We start from the raw sequence: 18089 nt of genomic DNA, 5'->3' as shown, positions 1-18089 counted from the left end.
TATTCTTCACGCTCGCACTCGTTATTGGAAGGTTTTTACTCACACAAGTGATTTAATAAAACACAAACAACCAGTGTGCTTCTTTATTCCTAATGGTGCAAACGCCTCAGAATTAACGTGATAATGATTAATTACAGCAACAACAAGGTTTCAGCTGGGGTAGAAGTTGCTTGTAGGAGCAAACAAGCAGGCAATCGAGACTGATTCCGTGTCGACTGCACAATAATAGCAAGCGACGCATCATAAATAGACGCCTTATTGTTTAGGGACGGCACCGGAATGTGAAGACACGCCCACGACGCCAGCTTCCTGCCGCCTCAGAGAGCATCAGCTGGAAACAAAACACCGCGCTCTCCCAGAAGCCCCTGGGGCACGTTGTGTGTGTGTGTGTGTGTGTGTACTGCTTTATGTGTACCAGCGGAGCTTCAGAAGAATGAGCAACAAGACCACAACCTCCGTCAGAGATGCTACTAGTACAGGTTAGCACAAAACAAGCAAAACTTTATTTATATATTCATATAATACGCATGCATGCTGCATGTCGTATAAGAATATATACTATTTTAAATCTATATAAATTGTTTTTCTAATTGAATTAGTAACGAATATTACGTCATACTGTAGTTTTCATTCCCTGCCGTTGAGTGAGTGTGGATCTGTGTCATCCAGTGACGTAGAGGAAGTGATGCCCAGACGTGCGTCCATCTCTCTGCAGACACCCCCCCCGTCCCTCCCTGTCATTAGCAGCTCTTCATAATTCATGTATTTAGATGAAATATGGATGAACAGCGAGCCTGACACCAGCCTCTCATTTACAGACGCCTGGGTTTCCTGCTGGGACGATGGAGAAGCACGAGGCCGAGGCCTCTGGCGGGCGTCGCCCTGCAGGGTTCTGGTTCTGCATCCACTCAGCAGAACTGCTGACTGCGTCTCGCCTCCGATGGCTGGACGCAGTCGATCTTTTACGGAGGAAAACCTTCGTCTGCTGCTCCAAACTCGCCCGCGTCTCCCTCGCCGTCAGATGACGTCACCTGTTCGCCAATTACGCCGAGTGGCAGCGTTTTCACAAAGCGCGTCTTCCAAACGGCAGCTCTCGTCGGACGTTCCCTCACTTGGGGATAAATTAGAGCTCAGGAAGGAGCCTTTAACACTGATAACTGTCACTGCCGAGGAGGGAGAATGCTCCAGCCGGTGTCTTCCGCCTGCACTGAGCCAGTTCCTGCCTCATAAATATTCAGATGTGGGGATAGTAGGGGGGCGGGGCCAGGAGCGGCGGGGCGAGCAGTCGCCATAGCGAGGGGCTGCTGTTGTCATGTGGCAACCGGGGAGGCAATAACGGACGCAGCGTACCGGGACGCCACATTGTGTGGATCCCTGTAATTACAGTCTCTGCTGTCTGTGTGCGTCTGGCTCAGTAAACAGGAAGTGTGTGTGTGTGTGTGTGTGTGTGTGTGTGTGTGTGTGCGCACACCTGCAGCCCTTGTGCCAAAGAGGAACCGGAGGCCTTCAGAGAGCTGTCGTGTCTGTTCCACTTGTGAGCCGTCGCTATTCATACGCTAATCGCCGCTTGTTTACGCCCAGTTGTTTATTGTTTTGAGGGAGACGAGGCGTGCATGTGCGTGTGCACGTGTGCACGTGCGTGTGCCGTGCGGCGTCCTTCCCTCCTCAGGAGGTCGTGTCAGAGCCAATAGCAGGTTTTAGGGCTCATGATGACCGATGCTGGAAGGCGTCAGTGGAGCCACGCTCGCTAATTATCAGCTGTGTGTCTTCAAAGAACATTATCAGCACAAAGACCCGCAATTATACACAACTTTTCCTCCCCCCACACTGTCTTCTCTCCTCTTGATTGCTATTGTCCTCCTTTCTCTTCCTCCCACTTGGGCTCGTCTGTCGTTGGACTTCCTCGTCTTCCTCGTCCCATTATTCATCCCCCATTTACCCGACTCCCACCTCGCCCTCTTTTCCAGCTCCCCAGCTTCCACTTTTCCAATCTCCTCCACCGCATCCACGTTTCCTCCGCCTCCCAGCTCCGCTTTCTCCTCGTGGCCCGAAACAGAAGGTTAAATAACGAGCCGGGTGTCAGTCAAACCACTGGAGAGCTTCATTAGAGGAGGAGAGCGCACAGGATCAAATTATACGCCCAGTTCTGGTTTGTCTGATTGTGTGTGTGTGTGTGTGATTGTGTGTGTGTGTGTGTGTGTGTGTGTGTGTGTGTGTGGGTGGGCGGTGATGCCGCTGAGAGGACGTAAACACAGGCGTGCATACACACTCCGGGATAACGCAGCTGTGCGGCGGATAAGCGTGTAACACGGCGTCCGCGCGCGTGTGCGACCGTCACGGCCCCCGCGATTTTCTCCAATCAGAGACACAAACAACAGCAAAAACCATTCATCGTAATTATTCACAGAATCGTCTCGTCGCCGAGATCCGAGCTGATTTGCCGGCTTTAAAATGCAACAGTGCTGAGGTGAAATCAATAGAGGGATAACAATAAATAATAAAGTTAAAGTGAAATCCTGCGAGCTGATGTTACTTAAAGGCCTGTGTGATGCAGCGCATTAAAACTGCATATTCTTTACATTACCGATGGGCATTTTTCAAATAAACACAAAGTTTTTAAATGGATTCCTCACTTTCACGGGAGCCATTAGACTCAGTTCATTTCACCGCTGAATGAAATTCAACTCACAGAGACCCGGAACCCGCTCCACGCAGGTGACGCCTCGCTGAGAGCGCGGAACCTCTGTCTTCTGCCGTGAACAGATGAGCCGCTCGCGCTTTATCCTGCCAAACGTTTCTGCTTGAGCTCCACTTTCTGAGAAAAACGGTTCGCGGATTCAGCTGAAGCTCAAATCTGACAATGAATGCGGGAGACGTCAGTCAAAGCCTCACAACTAGCGCGAACGTCACGCTCGCATTCGTTCACACTCAACACGTACACACCCGAACGGGGGAGGATCCGCTCAAACGTCCCACTGGTTCCGTCACTGACGCGGGCCGAGCGCCGGGGAGCGTCGGGTCACGCAAACGACACAACACAACAGCGCAAACACGACAAAATCACGATGCGCAACGACCACACTGATGCATTATGGGTCCTATAAATGTTTATGAGACGTGCTGCTAGCGGAAGGAGCCGCTCCACGTGTAGTTCATGCAAACTGTCAGCGTTAATGGCTGGTTTTTATGAGTGATTATAACCCAGGTCATAAAGCCTTATGGGCAGCTTATTATTCCGCAGACGCGTTCTGAGGATGTTAAATGGTTCGTACAGGTGAGGCGGCATCGGCGGCGGCGGCGGGGGGAGGGGGGGCGGGGCCTCCGGTGCTTTTCAGGGCAGGATATTCGCTCTTCTCTTGTTAACGCTGCCTCAGAAGAGGAATAGGTGCTGCTATTTTAAGACCAGCCCTTATTTAAACCCGCTCCCCTCCCTTCGCTTGATGTGTCGCTCTGTCGCCAAAGGGTTTAGTTTAATGACCCTCCTCGGCCGTAGATCTGAGCCGCGTCACATCTCTCGCTTCCAATTTCCCATTTTTCCTCCCTTTATTTCCTTTCCTCCCCACCTAGCAGCCGGTCTCATCAGCCTGCTGTCCTTCTACGTTATCCCCACCCCCCCTCCCCCCTTTCTGCAACGCCACGCCAGCGCCACGGCGGTGGTGGAGCTAAAATGCCTGTTGATGTAGTCAGTGTTTGGCCTGAAGCCTGGAGATGCGCTGGGCGCCTCATCGGGGATGAGGCTGAAGGGAAGAGTGAAGGGCAAAGGGAGAAAGGGGATGACAGTACCTTTGTATTGGTCCAGAGAGGTCACTGGCGTCCTGCCTGCAACGCAAGAAGACAGAGAGGGGACGTTTGAAAATCGCTGACCCTTAAAGACAAATATACATCAGTGTGCGTGTCAGACGTCGGTGCTGCTTTGGAGAGCGTCCAGCTGCGAACTGGACCCAAGCTCCAGACACACACAGCTTTAGTTTTGCTGCTTTGGTGAGACGGTGGCAGCGAAACAGTCGGGAGCCGTCGAGTTTAGTGTTTGTGGAAATATGATAGGAAGCACAAAAGATGCTGGCAAGCCAACACACACACACACACACACACACACACACACACACACACACACACACACACACTGAGGCATCTGAATAGTAAATTGGTCTCGTCTGTCCTTGGGAACAGTAGAGAAACTTGTTCGTACCACTGGGTTTTCTCCATAATTCCCTGCTGCTTCCTCTTTCTCCCTCCTTCCCTTTTTTGTTTTATCCCTTCCTCCAATCGTCTGTTCCTCTTCCACTGCATGTAAATAAATTGGTCCCCAGGCCCCTACGTTAGACACTGTACGTGTGTGTGTACTCACACTAACAAACACCCAACCCAGCCGAGTTTAGAGCAGAGCTGCACTAGCTCCAGTTCTGAGCCAGAGAGGTGAGTAAAATAACAACAAATTAACAATGCTGTCATTAATAACCAGTGTGTGTGTGTGTGTGTGTGTGTGTCATGATGAAACGCCGGGAAAAAACTCCTCGCTCCTCCTCGACGCAGTAGCCAATCACCACTATCACCGCTCTTTGCATTTCAAAGACACACTCTTGTCTGTTTCATCTCCAACCGCGGAACACTCAGCCTGTTATCCTGCTACGCTCACGCGCACGCGAGAGCCACCTCCGCTTCGGTCCATTTTCCCAACGCCATGAATTATGAAAAAGGGTAAATGGAACATCAAACACACACACACTGCTCACGCTCGCAGCTTTAAACGTCACACACACACACAAACACACACACACACACACACACACACACACACACACACACACACACACACACACACACACACACACACACACACACACACACACACACACAGAGCTACACATGCGGTAAAACTTTGCCATACATGAATACATACATACAAAGTGTTTCCACTCTTATAATGAATGAAGCTGTTTAATACAGCTGAGTTAAAGCACACAAGCATCTCTTCATTACGGCAATGGGACAAAACTAACTAGATAAGACTCAAGGGTCTTAAGGATGATGAAATATATGTGTATGTGTATTTTTGTATGTATGTATATGTATATCTTTTCTACAGTTTAAACTGTTTATTATAAAGAGAGAGAACATGGACCTTAGATTTTAATTGATGCTTTATTTTGAAAGGTACGTCTGTCAACTGTCTCGTCTCGTTTGTTCTACTGCACCCAAACTGTAACTCTGTATTTTAATAGCACTCGAAACCTGCACACATGCTGATTTGGGAGATTCTGAGCAGATAAAATAACGAGGGACTGTATAAACATCTATGTCTTGATCATTTCGTTGTCCTTGAGCGAAACTCTTTAAAGACATCGGATTATTTATTTTAATGAATAGGACTTGAGTGTTTTTTTCAAAAGTCATTTGAAATTTAAGCTAAAGTGCTCTACGACGCAGTTCATGATGATGACACCAGTCGTTTAAGAAATGCTTTACTACAAATTGAGTCATATTTCAGCGACTGCAGGTCCGACTCCTCGAGTTTCAATTGCCCCTTGTTCATCTGCACGAGCCAAGTAGATTTGGGTCAGAATTGATCACTGAGATGGAAACAGATGGTAAATCAGCATCCAGGTGGAACGCAGCCAGACCTCTGCCTGACGACGGACAGCTTTCTGGCAGCGCGTGAGGCCCTCGCGCCGCTTCTGGCCCCACGCAGACGCAACGCGGCGCCGGAACGTGAGCGAGTCCTCGGGCGGCGGAGCAGGTGGCGGGACCCGGAGAGGCCCGCGGGCCGGCGGGCGGGCGGTTCTGGACGTGGCCACGCACACACTCACGCAGGGCGTGGAGGGAGACACCAGCAGCCAGCTGTCACCGCACTGAACAGCACCGACCGCAGGAGCGCTCCCATGGCGAGGCTTCAAAAAGACGCCCCCCCGCGCCCGCTTTCTTCTAAACACGCTCTCAAAGACGCATTGGAAGTGACACAGATGCTTCGATCAGAGGGAGCCGGCGTTAGCGCGCTATCGGCAATGAAGTCCCTGCTTGGACGCTTAAGAGACCAGAACAGGATGTGTCACCAAACGAGGACTTCTCTGTATGTTTTCAAATAGGTTTGAGGCGATTGAAGCATTAAATGGCTGTTTTTGGTTTGCTTCCTCTGCTAAACAGCCTTCTTCCCATCGTCATGATCCTCCCCACAGCCCATCTGTCATTCTAACACCCTCGGCGTCGTCCTCACACTTCTCTCCTTCTCACCTGCCAGCTTGTCTTTCACATACGCACAGGCGGCTTCGCATACAGTTCTCACAATCAGCGCACCCAAATGCACACGTCTTTAAACGCTGCTAAATCCATTCGCACCCTCTCTAGACGTCCCACGTCCGCCGGCATGTATGTATATACGGCCTGCGTGTGTGAGACAGCGCTGAGCTGGGTGTTGGGATGACGTGGTCTTCCTCCACACAGATGTGCGCTCACACGTGGGGAAACGAGTCTCGTGGACAGCTGTGGCAAAGCGCTGGAGGCTCGTGACGACGGGAGCTGGGCGGATCCATGCGAGCGAGGCTGTTGTTCAGCCATGATCCACGCCACAGCTCTAAAGCTCCCCGCAACTCCAAGCATGGCTGCACTTGAACCTGTCAAAGCCGTCGGCTCAAAAGCACTACTTCTGTGTGAGGGTTCTGTCTTAAGAAGAGAGGTTTGGCTTCTTTGCAATTCAGATCATGATAAAACACAAAAGAGTTTGGAAACGACAAGAGAGACGAGAGGTTTTTCCGTAAACTAAAGAAGTAAAGGTCTATTACAAACAGAAAGGATCACGACCAAACTGAACACGTAGCTGCTATGAAAAGGCTGACACACACACACACACACACACACACACACACACACACACACACACACACACACACACACACACACACACGGTCGTTCACATCCCCATTGACATAATGCTTCCCTAACGCCTTACCTTAACCCTAACCATCACCACTAAAGGCAGACGTCTAACCATTGCTCTAATCTGAACCAGAAGTCCTCACTTTGTCAAAATATCCTCATTTTGGTAGGAAAATAGGTTTTTTTGGTTCTCACTTTGATGAGAGTACAAGTACACACACCCACACACACGTGTGACTTTCTGAGGATGTTTCAATGACCTGCTGTAAAGGGGAGAGAGGTATTAGACCTCATTTACCTTGTGAGATTGAAAGGAGATTCAGTCTGGCTGCACTCACACACACACACATGCATGCATGCACACCTGTGTGCGTGCATGTGTGTGTGTGTGATCAATGCTAATTGTAGAACAAGCTAAAAATCAGTGAAGGAGAGGTTCCTGTATCATCAATCATAGCTCGGGAGAAGACCTCCCCCTCTTTGTGTCTACCTCCCTCCACCTCCTCCTCCTCCTTTTTAATAACAACCCCCTCTCCATCCACCTCCGCTGCTTCCCCTGCTCTTCCTCCATTTAATAACAGCGCAACAGATCAGCTCCATTAGCCCAGACCTCCTCACACATGCAAATGAGGCAGGCGTTATGGAGGCACGCATCACGCATTACTGATGCCGCCCTCCCCAACAGGTCACAACAATAAACTGTGTGTGTGTGTGTGTGTGTGTGTGTGTGTGTGTGTGTGTGTGTGTGTGTGTGTGTGTGTGTGTGTGTGTGTGTGTTTTGTCTGTGTGAACGAAAACACGAGGGCAAGGGTGTACGACACAACACTGGTTAAATTGAGATGCATGGAGGTTCTGACTGGGGAGACGGACACAACAGCAGGTTTATTCACTAATGTTTCCCATCCCTGTGACCTCCAGCCCTGCAGGGGGCACTGCAGCATCTCAATGAGCATCAGTATTATTATTAAACAATGCTAAGAACTGAATTAGACTCTCTACAAGAAAAAGGGCTAAGAGGTCGGTGAGTAGAGGCGGACGGATGGATGCAGAAATGAAACGTACGGTATGAATGAACAATATTTACGCAGTTGAATGTTACAAATGTTCTCCTTTCATCGCCGACTTGTGCTGCTCGCATATCTGTGAACGGTGTTGACAAAGAGACTAATAGGGGAGCTTAATCACGTCCCGCTACCTTGTTAGCCCTGACGAATGAGCAGCATAATTGGGCTGAAATGATGGTTTGTCATAATTGGACATAATTAAGGCTCTTTTGTGGCATTGCTGTTCAATCGAGAGCCTTCATTAGCGGCTTCAATAGTGGGACCTTGCTTCTGTCCGTTTGAGGAAAGGAAATCCCTCATTTCTTCATCCACCTTCTTGCTGCTGGCTTTTCAAAACTATACATTTGATGAATAAACTTCACTTCCCTAAACAATCGTTGCTGGCAGCCGCTCGGCGGTCACTTATCGCCAAAGCCTCTGTGACAAGGTGCCTCATAAAAAGGCCACCATATCAGATCTCCTGCTGTCCATGCGAATGCGGGCCGATAAAAGCGGCCGGGGGGAATAAATCAATATCATGAATGCCAGTTCATCAGATTGGGGGTAGCTCAGACGACGAAATGTCAACTACTAATCTCTTTAATAGTCTGATATTACATTTTAATCCCAGTCTGATTCCTTCACTCTTTGGTTGAGGCTGTCAGCCGAGGCCCGTGGAGGATCGGAGGGGAGGAGGGCGGTAAACACACAAAGAGACGTATCAAAGTAGAGGTGGATTAAAGAGACGCAAAGAGCAAAAGCCAGACGCGGAAAAGGAGGAAAAGGTGGAGGAGAAGTGGGGAAGAGGAGAAACGCTTGGTTTATGGAGTGTTCTGGCGCGCTGCCACTTCACGGTGGAATTTACAGTGCAGGGTGACGGACTGTGAGAGACCAAGAGGCAATAAAGCGATGTCGACGAGAACCGAGGACAAATTGATATGATCGTAACATGTCACATTAAGAGCAGGCCTGCCATCCATCACCATGATAAAAGGCCGCCTTCATTCCCACGCCAGCGCCGCTGCCATTGATCTCAGTGCCTCACTTAACCAACCGCTAACCATTTATGATAACTATTATTATTGAGTTATGGAAAAGATAATGATCCATCAGCGCTGAAGAGTCCAAAACCAAAGGATCACCCCTCGCTAATTTGTTGCACTGACAAGCCTGGATCACGGAGGGAAATTAGGTAGAAAGGAGAATTATGTCTCTCAATTTTTCCAATTTAAAACAACGCGACGGTGCTGACAAAGTGGGAGCGCGCGGTGCGTAAGGAGCCGTGGCTGCTGAGCGCCACGCCACAACTAAAAGGGTGGAAGAGCACTCGAGCGAGGGCAGAAACGCTCGTCGCGACCGCTCCTCATCCAGGAGGATGAAGCGCCGAGGCCTCGGGAGGGAAGCGTCGCGCGGAGGAAAAGCAGCATTGACGATAACAGCAAACATGCTTTTAAATCACCCCTGAGCAAATCAGTAAATCAATATCAATTAGGCTGCGAAAGAGCCCAAATGGACAACTGGCTTTGTTTTAACTAATGAAGTCTGTGGAGAATCCAATCAGTCCTGCCCCCCCCCTCGTCTTCACTGCCACCCCCCTCTCCTCATTACCACCATGACAATGTGGAGAGAGGCCCAAACTCAAAGGCACTTACTGCTTTTCATTTAAACTCTAATTGATGCCAATAAGCGCGTCTTCTCCTACACGTCTGACGACCATCGCCCGCTTTTCATATGACGATATTACAGTTTGATTGAATATCGATCGACAAACCGCCAAACGGTACGTTACACTCATGGGCTGAGAAAAGGCGGGCTCACATCTGGCTCCAGTCGTTGCACTGAAGCGACGGCGAACGCGCTCATTTGTTTGCACTCGACGGAACGCTCGGCGTCTTTAGTCTTTATACGCTGGATACGTTTGCTAGTCATTCACAAACTACAAACCACAAACACATTTAAGAGAACACTGCATGTCACCGCTACGCTGATTTGAATATCGCTTTCACTTAGTCACACACACACACACACACACACACACACACACACACACACACACACACACACACACACACTCCCTGGCAGGCAGCATGCGGCGAGGCTGCTCTGGGTTGCCATATCATTTTAAACATCCATCAGCTCAGCAGAGATATCATATTAGCTCCTCATCTGCATACAGCGCTGACAGAATGACAAACGAGAGAGCGGGCGAGCGAGAGAGAGAGAGAGAGACTCTTCCTTACATCTCGTACACGGCTGCCTTTCACCTCTCCCCTTCCCTCTTGGCTCCCTCTCTCTCCTTATCCCTTCCTTCGAACCTAAATTGCATCGCCACCGCCGGCAGCGTGCGTGAAAGTGTGTGCGCACATTGTTGCAGTGTAATCACATCTTTTAAATGGAAAAAGGGGGATGAATCTCAGGAGGAACGATGACCACTGGAGCCATATCTGACTCCCCGGTCCCCCCAATGGCACTCTTTGTATCTCCGTATACTCCATCACATTCGCTTTCACTGAGCAATCTGGGACTGCTGCACAGTTTCCCACCTGACGCCCCCGAACGTTTCATTCTGCAACTTTCCACCCAAACTCTTTGCCCTTTTTGCTGCTGCAGCTTTAGACGTCTAGGCAGATTCCACACTCTAAACCCTTCTTCTTCTAACAGTGCTGATGCCCCGTCACGAGTTGCCTTTAATGGCAGTTTCTAGTTACTGTGTTGTTGTGTGCTTGTTAGAAGTGACACAAGATGCACAAATCTGAATAAACTACATTTACTGTGTTAATGGTCTTGACTGGATGCTTAACAGCCCGTCAGGAGACTGTCAGCAACATGAAGACACGTTGAACAGGGAGCATATTTGTTTCACCTGATTCTATTCAACTAACTTTGTTTAATTCAATTCTAATTACTGGAACCGCTCTTAGATTCTATGCTGATCTTCATCTAGTGCCGTTTAATATCTGCTGCTCACTCAGAGTTGTTTCCATTGGCTGTAATGAGGAGCGGCTTTTAATTTGGTGCGTGAGAGACTTTAAGCTCTGTTTACAAGAAGTGCTTTAAAATCGCTTAAGGCAAAAGTTCTCTCTTCGGTCAAGCAGCTCTGAAGCAGACGTTACGTCCCCGTGTGGGATTCTCCGTCGCCAGTCGAGAGTAGAAGCGCGAGGACGTGTCACTCGCTCCCGCCCCTTACGACACGCTGACATAACAGCCAGCTGAGAGTGGAACGGCGATATCACACAAAAGTGGAACAATGCTCAGGAAAACATCGGTACACAACAGTGTGACAACGGTTCCCAGCGCTGCAACATAACAGAGCGAAAGAGCGAGTTAGAGGAAAAGAGAAAGGAATGAATGCAGTAGTATCCTCAGATCTGAAGGCAAATCCCCCTTGGTGTTAGCTCTGCTCGAGTGGCTGGCACTGACACATGAATATTTCATACTGTTGATGTTTAAATCCCATCATTTGCGATGCGCGGCGCGAGCGTGCGTGCGGATTCATTGAAACGAGGGGGACGTACGCGCACATGCGTGTGTACAGGAGCAAAACAGGGGGTTTGTTGATCTATAATGCATAGTTTCAGTAAGTTCACTTGTGATGCGCTCTATTGCGTCTGTATTTCAGCATTGTGGGAAAAAAGCGGACGCGCCTCTAAGTGCGGATCGCCCCGCGTCAGCTCATCCATATTCAGCGGCGGCGGCGACACGTGGAAACGCGGCGAGGAGCGCGCCGGCATCCGGAGCAGCGCCACGCGCCCGCCCGTTTCTCCTCGCAGGTCAGTGCAGATGCCACGAAGCCAATTAGCGAACCCGTTTCAGAAACTAGTTCACAATCCGGTCTGTGGAGCAGGAAACTGGAACACAGAAGCTGGGACGCGGCGAGACGAGCAGCGTGGGGAGGAGACCACCTCCAACGCAGCCTCCCTCACTGTAGGCGCTAATGTTCTACACGAGAGTGATGCAGGAACAGGTCACATGCATCTGTTTGTACTGTAAGTACAATTAGCCCAGACGTTTGACCCACATATGGTTAAAACCGCGCTTGTATCAGTGCTGAAGCTGATTCTGGCTTGAGATTAACTGAGAATATTAGAGTCCCAGCCTTTAATAAGTTGGTACCTGCTGCTTTCATAAGGCCACAATAGATACATGAGAACGATGTTATGATTTCTCTGTGGTCAAAACGTCGTGGTCACACGGCCCATGTGTCATTACGAAATTTAATAACTTCATCCTCACCGTAGGAAACAAAAGGGACAGATGGAGGAGAGAATCACATAAATGTGGAGAACCGGCATCAAATGAAGTATTTATTATTGGTTTCCTTTTAAGTCGCTCTACTTGCGAGTCCACTCGACGCAGACCGGCGACTCTCTCCCCCTTTCATGTTTAGACTCATTACTCCATTTATGACTCTGCCTCTCTGCTACTTTCCCTGTTCCTACAGGTAAGCGCCAGACGCCTCCAAATGCACAATTGCCCAGCTAATAGAGTGTACTCAGAAATGACTAATCGAATCGGAGTTACCTGGAAAATTAATTTACCATAATGTTCCTCCAAAATTGTAACAGGGAGGGCCGGCAACCCTGTGTAGTACTGCCGCAGGGGAAAGTAAACAATTAGAGACTCGATGACTAATGAATTCTGTGATTAACGAGTGCGTCGGAGGTAAATCTCTACAAGACTGACACCCGCGTGCGAGCACGTATGTACAACAGTAACAGTTACACACTCGGAGCCGGAGCTCCTTATCTATACGCCGCATTCACGGTTGAAGTGAAATATTCGGCGCCTCTCCCAAATTCTTTTTTTTCTCCGGCTGCCGACAATCTCACCGCGCATGGCTAAGTGAAACGGCTGGAATACCCACTCACAGATGGGCCGATAGCACGCGTAAGCCGCGGCGTGTGTGTGTGTGTGTGTGTGTGTGTGTGTGTGTGTGTGTGTGTGTGTGTGTGTGTGTGTGTGTGTGCAGCGGCAGATAAGGCCGGTGTGGCTTGTGTTACGGTCCCAGATAAAGGGGAAGATGGCGGCGCAGAGGGACGCGGACACTTTAACCAGCAGCAGCGGCAGCAGCACCGCAGGAGGAAGTCACAGCGTGCGCGCCGACCAGGAGTTTCTGATTAATTTGTCCAAAACAAAGAGAAGGTGTCAGTGCTTCCTCTCAGCAAGCCTCTATTACACACAAAGCCCGGCGGACAGCCACGTCTAGAGAGAGGGTAATGACAAATACAGAGGGAACATTAGGATTAGATGTGTGAGTGTTCACACCAACGTGTATCCGGCCCTCAAAGCAAAAGCCAAAGGCTTAATTGAAGGACGTGGCGGTGATAGATAGAAAGAGACAGAAGAGACAAACTGTGCACCGCTCTGCGCGTGTGTGTGTGTGTGTGTGTGTGTGTGTGTGTGTGTGTGTGTGTGTGTGTGTGTGTGTGTGTGTGTGTGTGTGTGTGTGTGTGTGTGTGTGTGTGTAAAGGGAGAGTCCCACAGTGGTGTAATGACTCCCCAAGGGAGCAGGACCCGGGGCTGAGGCTCCCCTCTGACACCCCCCTGTCAACCCAGAGGACGGATGAAGCACGAGGAGGAGGAAGAGCAATGGCGGAGGAAGAAGGCGACGGTGGCGACAGCTGTCGGCTCCTCGGGGCAGTAATTGGTTGGCTGAGAGAATGAGTATACACACATACGCTAACGCATGCACGCACGCACACACACACACACACACACACACACACACACACACACACACACACACACACACACACACACACACACACACACACACACACACACAAACACACACTCCTGCAGCCACCGAAGGCAAAACGCTGGCTAAAAACACCACCCAGAATCGATGGTGGCACCGCGAGATGGTCATTAACCACATCCCACCTAGCAAAAGTACTCTGCCACCAAAGCCCGGCGCCCACAGGGGGTCCTCCGGCGACACACAGCCGGAGTCAAACGGGAGAGGAGGGTGAGGTGGGCTTATTCAGTGTGACACCTCCAGTCAAATTTCAGTAAACAAGCCATCGGACCTCCACACTCGAAAGCCAGAGCCGGAGTGACAGCTCCAAATCACACATGACAGCTTGACTGACAGCTCGGTATGGGCAGAGGGAGGGATGGAAATATGAAAAATAATAAGCTGTAATATTATCCAGACAGGAGACGGAGAAGGGCGGAGGGGGAGGAAGTGGAAGGTGATGCGAGGAGATGATGGCGGCGTGAGTGGCTGCAGAAAACACAAGTATATGTTGAAGCTGAGTTTTATTTACCCCCATTTTAACGTAAAGGAAAGGATTCAGCATCTTTAGCTGCTTTGTGTGGGGTGATTATTCCTCCTGCAGCACCGCTCTCCAAACTGTCTGGGAAAAGTTCTGAAATAAAGCGGGACCATCATGGCGATTTTAATATAAATGATAAAACACGCCAATCATCGTGTTATCAGGGTTTCGCTGGGGGTGGAGATCACTGCCCCGTATCGCATGGACAAAAATGACATCATCCAAAGCCTCCGAGACAAAACAGGTGGAAGAGCAGGATAGCGTCTGGTGCAGAGCAGGTGATGAGGGGAAAAGAGGCCGAAGGAGAGAGAGGAGGAGGCAAGAAGTGGAGAAAGAGGGGTTAAAGTGTGAGGCGAGGAGAAGAAGAAGAAGTGCAGGGGGGAAAAAATTCAATATATTTTTAATCTAGCGGATGTAATCAGATTATGCGTCTGCCAGGAGCGACGTATTTCATAAGGAATAACCAGTTTCGGGGAGGGAAGGGGAAGCGGAGTGTGGAGGAGGAGCGCTGGAGACGGGCACTTTGGCTGGCCGATCTACATCGACACTGACAGATTCTAATAAATGCGCTGGGAGGCGCCCGGAGAAACACAATGCCGTGTAATCATTTTATCACGACAAACCGGAATTCCAATGCTGTCCCATGTGAGCCCAGCCAGGGGAAAATTGAATTAACTGTGAATTGCTCATGCTTGGGGAATGGGGGAGAGAGAGAGAAAAAGAAGGGGGGGGGGGGGGAGATAGGGAGTAAGTGGGAGGGGAGGGAAGAAAGGAGGATTTTGGCCTGCTTTCACTTTGGCAGCGCTGCCGGTCTCTCTGGGCTCAGGCGGCTTCGTGAAGAGCTCTGGTTTCTGCAGCTGCGCTCCGACGGCTGCGACTCCAGCGCCGACGCACAGCAGCACGACAGCGACTGAGCTCACGCGCCAGCGTAGATGCCCTCCATTATCGGAGAAGGTGGAGTGTTACCGTAAACACCAACAGGTGCTCACGTACTGATGGAAATCGCTTTCATCCCGTGGAAACTGCACCTAATTGCTCCTAATACACACGACCGCCTTCGTTTTGGATTTAGGAAGACATATTCACGCCGGAGTCGTCTCTCCTTCAGCCCAAACGTGGAAGTAATGCAAATTTCCAACGTATTCCCTGAGTATTAACCCACACTGGGCTCTCCTTAATCCACGAATGCCATTACATTTATCTTTTGTTATGAAAAGTGGCCAGAGACGTCTAATTCCACACAGCCCACGGTGAAAGCTGGGATCCGCGGCCGCTCTTGAAACGTGTCCGTTTGAAAGGTATATTAACTAAAACATCAACTCTTCAGGAATTATTTTGCCCTTTCTTAAAGCTAAGCCTCATCTGAAGTCTTCAACTTTATTCCTAAACCCAAGCCCCGTATTGGAGTTCAAAAATGAATTCACTTTGATGGAATTTGCTTATCGCGCTTTTTTTCCTCTCCCGTCTTTTATCTCGGCGGGCGCATGGAGGATGGAGGCTCTGGAGGCTCTGGAGGCTCTGGAGGATGGAAGCGAGGGATCATACGCGCAGAAGGAGAACAGAATGGGCCCCGCTGCGGCCTGTGACTTCAGATTAGGGCCTGTCAGGGTTCCGGGGTCGCTACGGATACAACCCAGATGCTGCAGCCATGCAGCAGCGTGTCGCCGTGGAAACGGGAAGTGTTGACTGCTGAGAGATAAAGGGCTCGATTCTTCCCCCCGCTGAAAACGCCCCAGAAAGGCGAGCAACATGGAACGACTGAAGAGGAAAGATGAACGCGCTCACATACAGATGCCGCTGTGTTCGTGTGCGTGTGTGCGAAAGCAGGAGACTTCTCCTCAAATCCTTCACACGCCCACACAATCCCCCTTTTTCTTCCCCTTCAGCTGTCACTCTTCCGCCGCTTAATCATTAATATCGCAGCTTTGACCCCAGCCAATGAGGATGAGGCAGGGATTTGCATAATTAGCCCCACTTGGTGGACAAGTCCCACTCCAGGCCCTGTGACAGTGTCTCTAGTGGGCCTTGCTCAATTTCACATGTAGGAGAGTGCGGGCCGTTGGATAGCGGCAGAGGAGAGGAGGAAAGAGGCAAACAAAGGAGTGTGTGTCGCAGCGACGCCCCACGACAGAGACAGCTCAGTCGTGGGGCAAAGCTGGTGATGCTAAGTGACTGGGGGGACGTTCAAAACGCAGGGAAACGCCAGCGTTCTTCTGGTATTTTGCTCTGTTGAAAACTTACTATCATGAGGAGGTGATGACGTTTGCTTCCAACCAATCAGTGACCGTAGACTCTCTCAGCTTAATTAGCTTCGGAGCATTCTCCTTTGTGGTGATACTGTATCATAACAACCTGAAGCTCTGGGCAGAAGCGTGACCACGGCACAGAGAGGGAGCGCGGGGCCGAGCAGAGAGCAACAAGGCTCTTCTTTAGAAAGCTGATTTCCCCTTAAACCTCTTGAAGGGACTTGTGTATAAACGCGGCTTTATTTACCCAAATGAAGTTCCCTTGACATTCATTGCATAACAGCATATTCGTTATTACGTCCGCGATGCTCTTTCGCAGAATTTCACTTGAGACGTTCATGTCAGATCGTCCCGGTCGAGTGTGTCGACGGGAAACCAGTCGTCGTTGCTGCGGGGAAACAGTCTGCTACAGAATGGGGCCCCCGGCCGAACCCTCGCTGATGTCCAGACTGAGAGGATGACAGCATGCGGGGAGCAAAGGTAGTGGGCCTAGATGTGCAGAGGAGAGAGAGCGGCACGTCCAGACGGAGCGCTCTGAAGCCCAGGGGACGTCAGCCTCCGCCGCGCACACACAAACGCACACTCCAAGTGAAGCGCCTCTCATCCACTTGACTGTCCCCCACACCATTAGCCCTCGTAAAGATTTCTTTATTGCTATATGTCGTGCCCTGCGTTTTCCTAGAAAACAGCAGTGCCTAGTTATGAAGTAATAGCTCTAATCAGCGGCTGGCCTCGTGCCTGAGCCCAGGCTCGCAGCTTAATCATCGCTGTTTGCTTTTCACCATGGATACGGGAGGCATCCCAGAACACTCCCACTTTATTACAACATGCCCTGGAAGGAGGAAACACGGGGCCCGGAGTTGTTTGAGAAGAATGGAGAGGTTATGTAAGTGGAAAACAGACCAGGCACGAGCGCTGTGATACACGAGAACCACATTAGGCCGATCACATCTTGTTTTGCTGCGTCGGTAGGACTGCTCGCGTACGAGGGGAGTGTGATGGGACAGAGAGGGGAAGCGAGGGGGGAGGGGGAGACTGAGGCAAAGTTATTTCCACTGTCGACATCAAGTCGTTTCCTAAGAAGGAGCATCTCCACCACGAACGAACAGCTGGAGCAGCAGGGGGCGGCTGCACGGAGGCCGTCCGGCCTCCCGGGGCCCATGCAATCAGCTAATTCCACGGCCGACGTGGAGCAAGGATCCATCACAGCACCGTCCCTCCGCTCTAATGACAGGGAAACCAAGAGAGCTGCCAGTGACCCGCAACGACCCCGACACTTCACGGCCTCGCTCCCGCTCGGGGAAATATACTCCGCTAAACATTGCGAGTTGTATAAAAAACTTTTGTTGGTGGACAAACTTGACCGCAGCAGAGCAGTGTTTTTATAAGGTTGGGAGTGCGAGCTGCAAATGTCACCGTATTGATTTATAGGCTCTCTTAGAGGAAGGATGGCATGTTTAACAGTAAACTGAAGATTTACGACGGTGCCGCCGCGGCTGGATGGAGCTGAGCTTTGGAGACTTAACACCTGCCAGCAGAGACCTGCTTTGAGACAGTGGAGCCATGTATAGAGCTGGCACACGCTGCACCGTAGTCACAGCGCCGTTATGGCACCGGGCCACATGCTGCGAATCCCTGGGCAGGATTCTGGT

At 50.4% G+C, this 18089-nt stretch overlaps 1 protein-coding gene across 3 annotated transcripts in view; it reads right to left on the bottom strand.

Moving 5' to 3' along the window:
• celf2 (cugbp, Elav-like family member 2) overlaps positions 1-18089 on the bottom strand; it is a 140958-nt gene that overhangs the window by 109247 nt on the left and 13622 nt on the right. For 2 of the 3 annotated variants that reach the window (XM_029164212.3, XM_029164213.3), the window contains exon 2: positions 3784-3819. The exons of the other annotated variant lie outside the window; for it this stretch is intronic. In XM_029164212.3, the coding sequence (XP_029020045.1) occupies positions 3784-3819 (36 nt within the window). The remainder of the gene's footprint in view (positions 1-3783; positions 3820-18089) is intronic. 3 annotated transcript variants of the gene reach the window in all.

This window comes from Betta splendens, chromosome 9 (genome assembly GCF_900634795.4).
Source record: "Betta splendens chromosome 9, fBetSpl5.4, whole genome shotgun sequence".
Classification (NCBI taxonomy): domain Eukaryota; kingdom Metazoa; phylum Chordata; class Actinopteri; order Anabantiformes; family Osphronemidae; genus Betta; species Betta splendens.
Note: the sequence above shows the minus strand (reverse complement) of the source record. Positions and strands in the feature narration are given on the sequence as shown.